At 51.0% G+C, this 12,313-nt stretch overlaps 1 protein-coding gene across 1 annotated transcript in view; it reads left to right on the top strand.

Annotated features, from left to right (window-relative positions):
• The window catches only part of LOC306925181 (uncharacterized protein), a gene marked incomplete at its 3' end in the record, with an annotated part of 37,309 nt that overhangs the window by 3,160 nt on the left and 21,836 nt on the right, over positions 1-12,313 (top strand). The window contains exons 2-3 of the mRNA XM_079503871.1: positions 4,169-4,431; positions 5,187-5,254. Of these exons, the coding sequence (XP_079359997.1) occupies positions 4,173-4,431; positions 5,187-5,254 (327 nt within the window). The 5' untranslated portion in view covers positions 4,169-4,172. The remainder of the gene's footprint in view (positions 1-4,168; positions 4,432-5,186; positions 5,255-12,313) is intronic.

Below are 12,313 nucleotides of genomic sequence, written 5' to 3'. Positions count from 1 at the left end.
ATGTAGTCGTATCCTACTGATATCACCTGCCAGTGAGGAGCCCCCACCGGGAGGACCTGCTGACAGGTGAAATGTAGTCGTATCCTACTGATATCACCTGCCAGTGAGGAGCCCCCACCGGGAGGACCTGCTGACAGGTGAAATGTAGTCGTATCCTACTGATATCACCTGCCAGTGAGGAGCCCCCACCGGGAGGACCTGCTGACAGGTGAAATGTAGTCGTATCCTACTGATATCACCTGCCAGTGAGGAGCCCCCACCGGGAGGACCTGCTGACAGGTGAAATGTAGTCGTATCCTACTGATATCACCTGCCAGTGAGGAGCGGAGCCCCCACCGGGAGGACCTGCTGACAGGTGAAATGTAGTCGTATCCTACTGATATCACCTGCCAGTGAGGAGCGGAGCCCCCACCGGGAGGACCTGCTGACAGGTGAAATGTAGTCGTATCCTACTGATATCACCTGCCAGTGAGGAGCCCCCACCGGGAGGACCTGCTGACAGGTGAAATGTAGTCGTATCCTACTGATATCACCTGCCAGTGAGGAGCCCCCACCGGGAGGACCTGCTGACAGGTGAAATGTAGTCGTATCCTACTGATATCACCTGCCAGTGAGGAGCGGAGCCCCCACCGGGAGGACCTGCTGACAGGTGAAATGTAGTCGTATCCTACTGATATCACCTGCCAGTGAGGAGCCCCCACCGGGAGGACCTGCTGACAGGTGAAATGTAGTCGTATCCTACTGATATCACCTGCCAGTGAGGAGCGGAGCCCCCACCGGGAGGACCTGCTGACAGGTGAAATGTAGTCGTATCCTACTGATATCACCTGCCAGTGAGGAGCCCCCACGGGGAGGACCTGCTGACAGGTGAAATGTAGTCGTATCCTACTGATATCACCTGCCAGTGAGGAGCCCCCACCGGGAGGACCTGCCGACAGGTGCCGGCGTGCCGCCCAATCCGCTAATCTTTTATTGTTGAGGCTTTGTAGACAAATAAACATTGTAAATTGTGATCCGGGCAATTGTTTATGTAATAATTCCGCTTGGTCGGCAAGGAATACGATACGATTATTGCCGTATCTATTAACCCATTTTGACCTGAGATCAGATTCTAAAAATGTCTTCTACATCCTGACAGTTTTCTGAAAAAGATATGTTTCTATGTCAGTGGCACTCGGTGGCGCGCTATGAGCTTGTAGATCTGCTATTTTTCAATAGCTAAAGCATAGCATAATGCTAACACCAAAAGGAGTATGCGCATGCTTAATAAAGTCGAGTGGCAAAGCAACAGGCAAAGTGAGTTTAACATCGTTTAATGTTGTTTAATGCAATCAGATATGACTTTTCTGTGTGGATGTATGGGCTGTCAAGGCCAGAAAGTAGTTTTTTGCCACTCAGTAGGCGTTCCTGCATAACTTCCTGGTTTGATGATGATGTCACGCGCATACCCTCTATTGAACCCAGCCCTCATATGGATGTCCCGATCAGGTTTTTTTGCTCCCGATCCGATTCCGATCATTGGATTTTGAGCACCGATTTTTTTCCCGATCCCATATTTATATTTTATAGAATACGTATATGCCATATCATCACAACAGTACAATATCCCAAATCACAGACAATCTAATATCATGATATGGATATACTAGGGGATGTCCCGATCACGTTTTTGGCCCCCGATCCGATTCCGATCATTTGAAAAGGATGTGATCGGCAACGATTTCCGATCGCCCGATCCGATCGGGACAACCCTAGTCAGTCATCATGTCTCGGGGACATCAAGCCTCACTGCAGAAACCGGTGATTTCAGCCTCATGACTCAGGAACCGTTGCCTCGGATGAGTTGAATGCTACTCACTCACTCACTCCTAGCTGTATCTCTCTTTCTGGATCTGTCCTCCCGTGTTTGTGTCCATTTACTCTAATGTTCCATTTAGTTTTTAATTTCAAGGACCCGCATAACTCTAGAGCAGGGGTGGGCAACTGGCGGCCCGGGGGCCACATGCGGCCCCCACCTTCACTTAAAGGACCACTTCACCACTTTTCAACCTATCTTCATATACTAGGTCCTCACTAATAATCATGATAAAATGGTGCCATTTTTTTCTACTCGGTCTGTGTCTCATAGGAGGGCTGTGGGCAGTTCAGAAACCGTCTTCCAGTGACATCATCGATGGGGAATACAAGCTAATAGAAACTGCAGGATTTCTAGTCCTGAAAAGTTGCAATGCGAAAATGGAAGCCATCGTTCTCACGATAATGAAAATCTAAATATTTTTGTAAAAAAATCTTCTTTAAAAAAAAATCTGCCTAATGATGATGTCACTGGAAGACGGTTTCTAAACTGCCCACAGCCCTCCTATGAGACACAGACTGAGTAGAAAAGAATCGTGCAATTTTTTCATGATTATTAGCGAGGACCTATTATATGAAGATAGGTTGAAAAGTGGTGAAGTGGTCCTTTAATGCGGCCCTTAATGTCAGAATACTGATATATTATTGATTTCAGCTGTTACAATTCCAAACATGCAAACATGAGCCACTTTAATTACTTAAAAATAATTCAGGATTTCAATTAAAATAATAGCAAAAATAGCCGATCTACAAACTCAAAACACGTCGCAGCGCGACGTGTTTTGAGCTTGTAGATCGGCTATTTTTGCTACGACAGTATGCACTGTGGCCCTCTGGAGTGAGGGTGGAAATATAGTGGCCCTCTCCATCGTCAACGTTGCCCAGCCCTGCTCTAGAGTGTACAAATGGAACCAAATGGACCCGTAAGGTGATGGTCAAGTGACTAAACGCATTCAGGAAAAAAACCCCTGTAAGGGTTTCTTTCTTTCCAATATAGCTGCTGCTAGTGCTGCACAATTCATGGAGAAAAGATCGCGATCTAGATTCAGACACCTATGAGATCTCATTTCTAAATCTGAGCAGGAATGGTGCAGCACTGGTTGGCTGTCCAATTCATTTAGTAACTCACTGGTTGGCTGTCCAATTCATTTAGTCACTGGTTGGCTGTCCAATTCATTTAGTCACTGGTTGGCTGTCCAATTCATTTAGTCACTGGTTGGCTGTCCAATTAATTTAGTAACTCACTGGTTGGCTGTCCAATTCATTTAGTAACTCACTGGTTGGCTGTCCAATTCATTTAGTAACTCACTGGTTGGCTGTCCAATTCATTTAGTAACTCACTGGTTGGCTGTCCAATTCATTTAGTAACTCACTGGTTGGCTGTCCAATTCATTTAGTAACTCACTGGTTGGCTGTCCAATTCATTTAGTAACTCACTGGTTGGCTGTCCAATTCATTTAGTCACTGGTTGGCTGTCCAATTCATTTAGTAACTCTTTTGTTCTTGCTACAAGAGAGACTTTAACCCATTTAGGCCTGACCTCGAAATTTAAAAAAAATCTTCTAAATCCTCCAGTTTTCTGAAATAAATATTTTCACCATTTTTCAAAAATAGCAGACCTACAAGCTCGTAGCGCGCGCCACTTTATAAAACCTCTCGTGTCTGTAAAGAAACTATTTATCATACGTCGATTTAATAGCCAGATTGATACGGTCGTGAGTTACTGCAGTGGGGGCAGCCATGTTTGTTGTCTGATGCTGTCGAGTGACGGGGCTGATGGCCAATCAGCTGCTGTGATCGGATTTCCGAACGACACTAACGCCGCCGTAGGCAGAGACTCCAGACCTGAATTGCCTGAACATATTTTCTTAATGGGCGTGGCTAGCGATTCAGGGCTGGAGCCAGGCTAAACCGTGAACTCATTTAGAGAAAAATCGAGATTCACATTTGAGCAAGAATCGTGCAGCATAGAGTCTATTACTATTTACTGCCATCTGATCTCTCTCTCTCTCTCTGTCTCTCTCTCTGTCTCTCTGTCTCTGTCTCTGTCTCTCTCTCTCTCTCTCTCTCTGTCTCTCTGTCTCTCTCTCTCTGTCTCTCTGTCTCTCTCTGTCTCTATGTCTCTCTCTCTCTGTCTCTCTGTCTCTCTGTCTCTATGTATCTCTGTCTCTGTCTCTATGTCTCTGTCTCTCTGTCTCTATGTATCTATGTATCTATGTATCTCTGTCTCTCTGTATCTATGTATCTCTGTCTCTGTCTCTCTGTCTCTCTCTCTCTGTCTCTGTCTCTGTCTCTATGTCTCTCTCCCCCTCAGCATCATGGCGTCGGAGGAGTACACCATAGACATCCAGCTGACGGAGCTGGGCTTCCCCAACATCATGCTGGCCTCGTCGGACACCTCCTCCCCCCCCTCGTCCCCCAGCCCCCCTCCTCCTCCTCAGTCCGCCGACGAGGAGTCCCCCCGTGGGGGGGGCATCCAGATCTCCATGGTCCGCGGGGGGATCACTCCCGCGGCGGCGCGCATGTCCCTGGCGGCGTCCTCGCAGAGAGCCGGAGCGACACGCTCGCTGGTCAGCGGTAAGGAGACTTAGAGGCGCTCCGATCCATCGATTGGCCGCCGATTTAAAACCCGTTCTGAACGGAGTACCCCTTTTGGTGTTTGTTTTAAGCATTATGTTATACTTTAGCTATTGAAAAATAGCAGATCTACAAGTTCGTAGCGTGGGTGAGTTGATCAAATAGAATCCATCTTCGGGTAGTGTGCTTCGTCTATTTCTCGCTCAAATGTTTTGAAAACATTTGAGTGAGTGAGAAATAGACAAATATTTTTGAGAGCAGTGTTTAGCTGTAAATTACAGTGTGTGTGTGTGTGTGTGTGTGTGTGTGTGTGTGTGTGTGTGTGTGTGTGTGTGTGTGTGTGTGTGTGTGTGTGTGTGTGTGTGTGTGTGTGTGTGTGTGTGTGTGTGTGTGTGTGTGTGTGTGTGTGTGTGTGTGTGTGTGTGTGTGTGTGTCTAGTTAAAGCACCATTCTGTCACGACCCACACGTATTTTCATGTTGCATGGATCTACAAGCTCGCATTGTAGATGTATGGAATGTAGCAACATAACTATTTAAAAAAGAATTAATCAGAATTGAAGGTTTTTAGAAACCTTAGGTCAGGCCCTAGAAGGCCTTCCCAGATTCGGCCTCAGGCATCAATGGGTTAAACAAAAAGTACCATTTAAACTTTTAAGCACACATTCTGATTATCGTGACAGTATTGTTAATCGCAGGCAGTTCTCTTTGCCTGAATAATCCTGACAAGTAATCTTCGTCTGGTCCTCCTCTCTAGCCAACGGACTGGAGCGCATGACCAGAGTGCATCCTGGGAACGGGCAGGAGCAGACCGCCACCGGACAGGTACAAGACTTTTTGACGTGTATTTAATGTTGGCGGGTCTCGGGCCAGGTCGGGTCTCGGGCCAGGTCGGGTCGCGGGCCAGGTCGGGTCGCGGGTCGGGTCGCGGGCCAGGTCGGGTTGTGGGCCATGTCGGGTCGCGGGTCGGGTCGCGGGCCAGGACGGGTTGTGAGAATGAATGCAGTGATGCGGGGCGGGCTTGGAACACAGCTTTGATGGATGTTTTCTGCCCCCCTCCCCCCATCAAACAAAATGTTTGGTCAAACCATATGGGCTTCCATTGGAAATGCATTGGAGCGGCCATTAAACACAGACACAAGACAAACGCACGTGTCTTGAATGTGTGAACGCAGCCCAGTAAGGGCATATGTCGACCCCACCCGCTCACCTCCGCCCTACCCCCCTCCTGGCGCTGCGGCCATCTTGGAAACTAAACACAATATAAACAATTGGAGAGGGGTGGGGCCGAGAAAGGCCCCTATTGAGAGACTGTCCCACTCTATAAGGGGGACATCTGGTCACCCTATAGAGACTGTCCCACTCTATAAGGGGGACATCTGGTCACCCTGTCCCACTCTATAAGGGGGTCATCTGGTCACCCTGTCCCACTCTATAAGGGGGACATCTGGTCACCCTGTTGAGAGACTGTCCCACTCTATAAGGGGGACATCTGGTCACCCTGTCCCACTCTATAAGGGGGTCATCTGGTCACCCTGTCCCACTCTATAAGGGGGACATCTGGTCACCCTGTTGAGAGACTGTCCCACTCTATAAGGGGGACATCTGGTCACCCTGTTGAGAGACTGTCCCACTCTATAAGGGGGACATCTGGTCACCCTATTGAGAGACTGTCCCACTCTATAAGGGGGACATCTGGTCACCCTGTAAGGCCCCTATTGAGAGACTGTCCCACTCTATAAGGGGGACATCTGGTCACCCTATTGAGAGACTGTCCCACTCTATAAGGGGGACATCTGGTCACCCTATTGAGAGACTGTCCCACTCTATAAGGGGGACATCTGGTCACCCTATTGAGAGACTGTCCCACTCTATAAGGGGGACATCTGGTCACCCTATTGAGAGACTGTCCCACTCTATAAGGGGGACATATGGTCACCCTATTGAGAGACTGTCCCACTCTATAAGGGGGACATCTGGTCACCCTATTGAGAGACTGTCCCACTCTATAAGGGGGACATCTGGTCACCCTATTGAGAGACTGTCCCACTCTATAAGGGGGACATCTGGTCACCCTGTAAGGCCCCTATTGAGAGACTGTCCCACTCTATAAGGGGGACATCTGGTCACCCTATAGAGACTGTCCCACTCTATAAGGGGGACATCTGGTCACCCTGTTGAGAGACTGTCCCACTCTATAAGGGGGACATCTGGTCACCCTGTTGAGAGACTGTCCCACTCTATAAGGGGGACATCTGGTCACCCTGTTGAGAGACTGTCCCACTCTATAAGGGGGACATCTGGTCACCCTGTTGAGAGACTGTCCCACTCTATAAGGGGGACATCTGGTCACCCTGTTGAGAGACTGTCCCACTCTATAAGGGGGACATCTGGTCACCCTGTTGAGAGACTGTCCCACTCTATAAGGGGGACATCTGGTCACCCTATTGAGAGACTGTCCCACTCTATAAGGGGGACATCTGGTCACCCTGTAAGGCCCCTATTGAGAGACTGTCCCACTCTATAAGGGGGACATCTGGTCACCCTATTGAGAGACTGTCCCACTCTATAAGGGGGACATCTGGTCACCCTATTGAGAGACTGTCCCACTCTATAAGGGGGACATCTGGTCACCCTGTAAGGCCCCTATTGAGAGACTGTCCCACTCTATAAGGGGGACATCTGGTCACCCTATTGAGAGACTGTCCCACTCTATAAGGGGGACATCTGGTCACCCTATTGAGAGACTGTCCCACTCTATAAGGGGGACATCTGGTCACCCTATTGAGAGACTGTCCCACTCTATAAGGGGGACATCTGGCCCTTATTGAGAGACTGTCCCACTCTATAAGGGGGACATCTGGTCACCCTGTCCCACTCTATAAGGGGGACATCTGGTCACCCTGTCCCACTCTATAAGGGGGACATCTGGTCACCCTGTTTTGGGGTCTGAGAGGCTAAATGGCACCGAAAGGGACATTCTTGGCAACCAAATACTGAATATCCGAATATGATTAATATTATATATCTTTTTTCCTACCATTGCTGTCATGGCCGTACCTTAAAGCTACCTGATTTATGGCAAAGGAAATGGTTATGGCAAAACCTAACTTAAATAATAATCATGGGTCCATAAAACATTTATTCAGCTCTTTTGAATGCATTAATTGCATACACTATCCGGTGATATATTTTCTGCCTATTCGGGCCGAAACCGAATCGGCCAAAAATGCATTTTTAGCCATTTTCTGCCAAATATTTTCTGCGGCCGAATATTCGGTGCATCACTAGCTAAATGTCATCAAACATGTATGGCGGTCCATGGCTCATGTATGGTGGTCCATGGCTCATGTATGGTGGTCCATGGCTCATGGCGGTCCATGGCTCATGTATGGCGGTCCATGGCTCATGGTGGTCCATGGCTCATGTATGGCGGTCCATGGCTCATGTATGGCGGTCCATGGCTCATGGTGGTCCATGGCTCATGTATGGTGGTCCATGGCTCATGTATGGTGGTCCATGGCTCATGTATGGTGGTCCATGGCTCATGGTGGTCCATGGCTCATGGTGGTCCATGGCTCATGTATGGTGGTCCATGGCTCATGTATGGTGGTCCATGGCTCATGGTGGTCCATGGCTCATGGTGGTCCATGGCTCATGTATGGTGGTCCATGGCTCATGTATGGTGGTCCATGGCTCATGGCGGTCCATGGCTCATGTATGGTGGTCCATGGCTCATGTATGGCGGTCCATGGCTCATGTATGGCGGTCCATGGCTCATGTATGGTGGTCCATGGCTCATGTATGGCGGTCCATGGCTCATGGCGGTCCATGGCTCATGTATGGTGGTCCATGGCTCATGTATGGTGGTCCATGGCTCATGTATGGCGGTCCATGGCTCATGTATGGTGGTCCATGGCTCATGTATGGCGGTCCATGGCTCATGGCGGTCCATGGCTCATGTATGGTGGTCCATGGCTCATGTATGGCGGTCCATGGCTCATGTATGGTGGTCCATGGCTCATGTATGGCGGTCCATGGCTCATGGTGGTCCATGGCTCATGTATGGTGGTCCATGGCTCATGTATGGCGGTCCATGGCTCATGGCGGTCCATGGCTCATGTATGGTGGTCCATGGCTCATGTATGGCGGTCCATGGCTCATGTATGGCGGTCCATGGCTCATGTATGGTGGTCCATGGCTCATGTATGGCGGTCCATGGCTCATGTATGGCGGTCCATGGCTCATGTATGGTGGTCCATGGCTCATGTATGGCGGTCCATGGCTCATGTATGGTGGTCCATGGCTCATGTATGGTGGTCCATGGCTCATGTATGGTGGTCCATGGCTCATGTATGGTGGTCCATGGCTCATGTATGGTGGTCCATGGCTCATGTATGGCGGTCCATGGCTCATGTATGGTGGTCCATGGCTCATGTATGGCGGTCCATGGCTCATGTATGGCGGTCCATGGCTCATGTATGGTGGTCCATGGCTCATGGTGGTCCATGGCTCATGGCGGTCCATGGCTCATGGTGGTGGTCCATGGCTCATGTATGGCGGTCCATGGCTCATGGCGGTCCATGGCTCATGGCGGTCCATGGCTCATGTATGGCGGTCCATGGCTCGTGGTGGTCCATGGCTCATGGTGGTCCATGGCTCATGGTGGTGGTCCATGGCTCATGTATGGTGGTCCATGGCTCATGGCGGTCCATGGCTCATGGTGGTGGTCCATGGCTCATGTATGGCGGTCCATGGCTCATGGCGGTCCATGGCTCATGGCGGTCCATGGCTCATGTATGGCGGTCCATGGCTCATGTATGGCGGTCCATGGCTCATGTATGGCGGTCCATGGCTCATGTATGGTGGTCCATGGCTCATGGTGGTCCATGGCTCATGTATGGCGGTCCATGGCTCATGTATGGCGGTCCATGGCTCATGTATGGTGGTCCATGGCTCATGGCGGTCCATGGCTCATGGTGGTCCATGGCTCATGTATGGCGGTCCATGGCTCATGTATGGTGGTCCATGGCTCATGGCGGTCCATGGCTCATGGTGGTCCATGGCTCATGTATGGCGGTCCATGGCTCATGTATGGTGGTCCATGGCTCATGTATGGCGGTCCATGGCTCATGTATGGTGGTCCATGGCTCATGTATGGCGGTCCATGGCTCATGTATGGTGGTCCATGGCTCATGTATGGCGGTCCATGGCTCATGTATGGCGGTCCATGGCTCATGTATGGTGGTCCATGGCTCATGGCGGTCCATGGCTCATGTATGGCGGTCCATGGCTCATGTATGGTGGTCCATGGCTCATGGCGGTCCATGGCTCATGTATGGTGGTCCATGGCTCATGGCGGTCCATGGCTCATGTATGGTGGTCCATGGCTCATGTATGGCGGTCCATGGCTCATGTATGGTGGTCCATGGCTCATGTATGGCGGTCCATGGCTCATGTATGGCGGTCCATGGCTCATGTATGGTGGTCCATGGCTCATGTATGGCGGTCCATGGCTCATGTATGGTGGTCCATGGCTCATGGTGGTCCATGGCTCATGGCGGTCCATGGCTCATGTATGGTGGTCCATGGCTCATGTATGGCGGTCCATGGCTCATGTATGGCGGTCCATGGCTCATGTATGGTGGTCCATGGCTCATGGCGGTCCATGGCTCATGTATGGTGGTCCATGGCTCATGGCGGTCCATGGCTCATGTATGGTGGTCCATGGCTCATGTATGGTGGTCCATGGCTCATGTATGGCGGTCCATGGCTCATGTATGGCGGTCCATGGCTCATGTATGGCGGTCCATGGCTCATGTATGGTGGTCCATGGCTCATGGCGGTCCATGGCTCATGTATGGCGGTCCATGGCTCATGTATGGTGGTCCATGGCTCATGTATGGTGGTCCATGGCTCATGTATGGTGGTCCATGGCTCATGTATGGTGGTCCATGGCTCATGGTGGTCCATGGCTCATGTATGGTGGTCCATGGCTCATGTATGGCGGTCCATGGCTCATGTATGGTGGTCCATGGCTCATGTATGGCGGTCCATGGCTCATGGTGGTCCATGGCTCATGTATGGTGGTCCATGGCTCATGTATGGTGGTCCATGGCTCATGTATGGCGGTCCATGGCTCATGTATGGCGGTCCATGGCTCATGTATGGCGGTCCATGGCTCATGTATGGTGGTCCATGGCTCATGTATGGTGGTCCATGGCTCATGTATGGTGGTCCATGGCTCATGTATGGTGGTCCATGGCTCATGTATGGCGGTCCATGGCTCATGTATGGCGGTCCATGGCTCATGTATGGCGGTCCATGGCTCATGTATGGCGGTCCATGGCTCATGTATGGCGGTCCATGGCTCATGTATGGTGGTCCATGGCTCATGTATGGCGGTCCATGGCTCATGTATGGCGGTCCATGGCTCATGTATGGCGGTCCATGGCTCATGTATGGTGGTCCATGGCTCATGTATGGTGGTCCATGGCTCATGTATGGTGGTCCATGGCTCATGTATGGCGGTCCATGGCTCATGTATGGCGGTCCATGGCTCATGTATGGCGGTCCATGGCTCATGTATGGCGGTCCATGGCTCATGTATGGTGGTCCATGGCTCATGTATGGCGGTCCATGGCTCATGTATGGCGGTCCATGGCTCATGTATGGCGGTCCATGGCTCATGTATGGTGGTCCATGGCTCATGTATGGTGGTCCATGGCTCATGTATGGCGGTCCATGGCTCATGGCGGTCCATGGCTCATGTATGGTGGTCCATGGCTCATGTATGGTGGTCCATGGCTCATGTATGGTGGTCCATGGCTCATGTATGGCGGTCCATGGCTCATGGCGGTCCATGGCTCATGTATGGTGGTCCATGGCTCATGTATGGCGGTCCATGGCTCATGTATGGCGGTCCATGGCTCATGTATGGCGGTCCATGGCTCATGTATGGCGGTCCATGGCTCATGTATGGCGGTCCATGGCTCATGTATGGCGGTCCATGGCTCATGTATGGCGGTCCATGGCTCATGTATGGCGGTCCATGGCTCATGTATGGTGGTCCATGGCTCATGTATGGCGTTCCATGGCTCATGGCGGTCCATGGCTCATGGCGGTCCATGGCTCATGTATGGTGGTCCATGGCTCATGTATGGCGGTCCATGGCTCATGTATGGCGGTCCATGGCTCATGTATGGCGGTCCATGGCTCATGTATGGCGGTCCATGGCTCATGGCGGTCCATGGCTCATGTATGGCGGTCCATGGCTCATGTATGGCGGTCCATGGCTCATGTATGGCGGTCCATGGCTCATGTATGGTGGTCCATGGCTCATGTATGGCGGTCCATGGCTCATGTATGGTGGTCCATGGCTCATGTATGGCGGTCCATGGCTCATGTATGGTGGTCCATGGCTCATGTATGGTGGTCCATGGCTCATGTATGGTGGTCCATGGCTCATGTATGGTGGTCCATAGCTCATGGCGGTCCATGGCTCATGTATGGCGGTCCATGGCTCATGGCGGTCCATGGCTCATGTATGGTGGTCCATGGCTCATGTATGGTGGTCCATGGCTCATGGCGGTCCATGGCTCATGTATGGCGGTCCATGGCTCATGTATGGCGGTCCATGGCTCATGTATGGCGGTCCATGGCTCATGTATGGCGGTCCATGGCTCAAATGACCAATGAATAATGAACAGGGTTGAAAATGGAAACCTGTGCTCTCCTTGATCACAGTTCACGCTCACCCCCGAATGGGGTTAACCCATCGAGCCCTTAGACCACGTTCTACAAAACGTCTTGTAAATCCTGACACTAACAAAAACTAAACTAAACGGTATCAGTGTCGGCTAAGATTGTTATTCTAACCCATTT

This window comes from Electrona antarctica, assembly GCF_951216825.1.
Source record: "Electrona antarctica genome assembly, chromosome: 6".
NCBI classification, from domain to species: domain Eukaryota; kingdom Metazoa; phylum Chordata; class Actinopteri; order Myctophiformes; family Myctophidae; genus Electrona; species Electrona antarctica.
The sequence above is the reverse complement of the archived record's forward strand: the minus strand, read 5'-3'. Positions and strand labels throughout refer to the sequence as shown.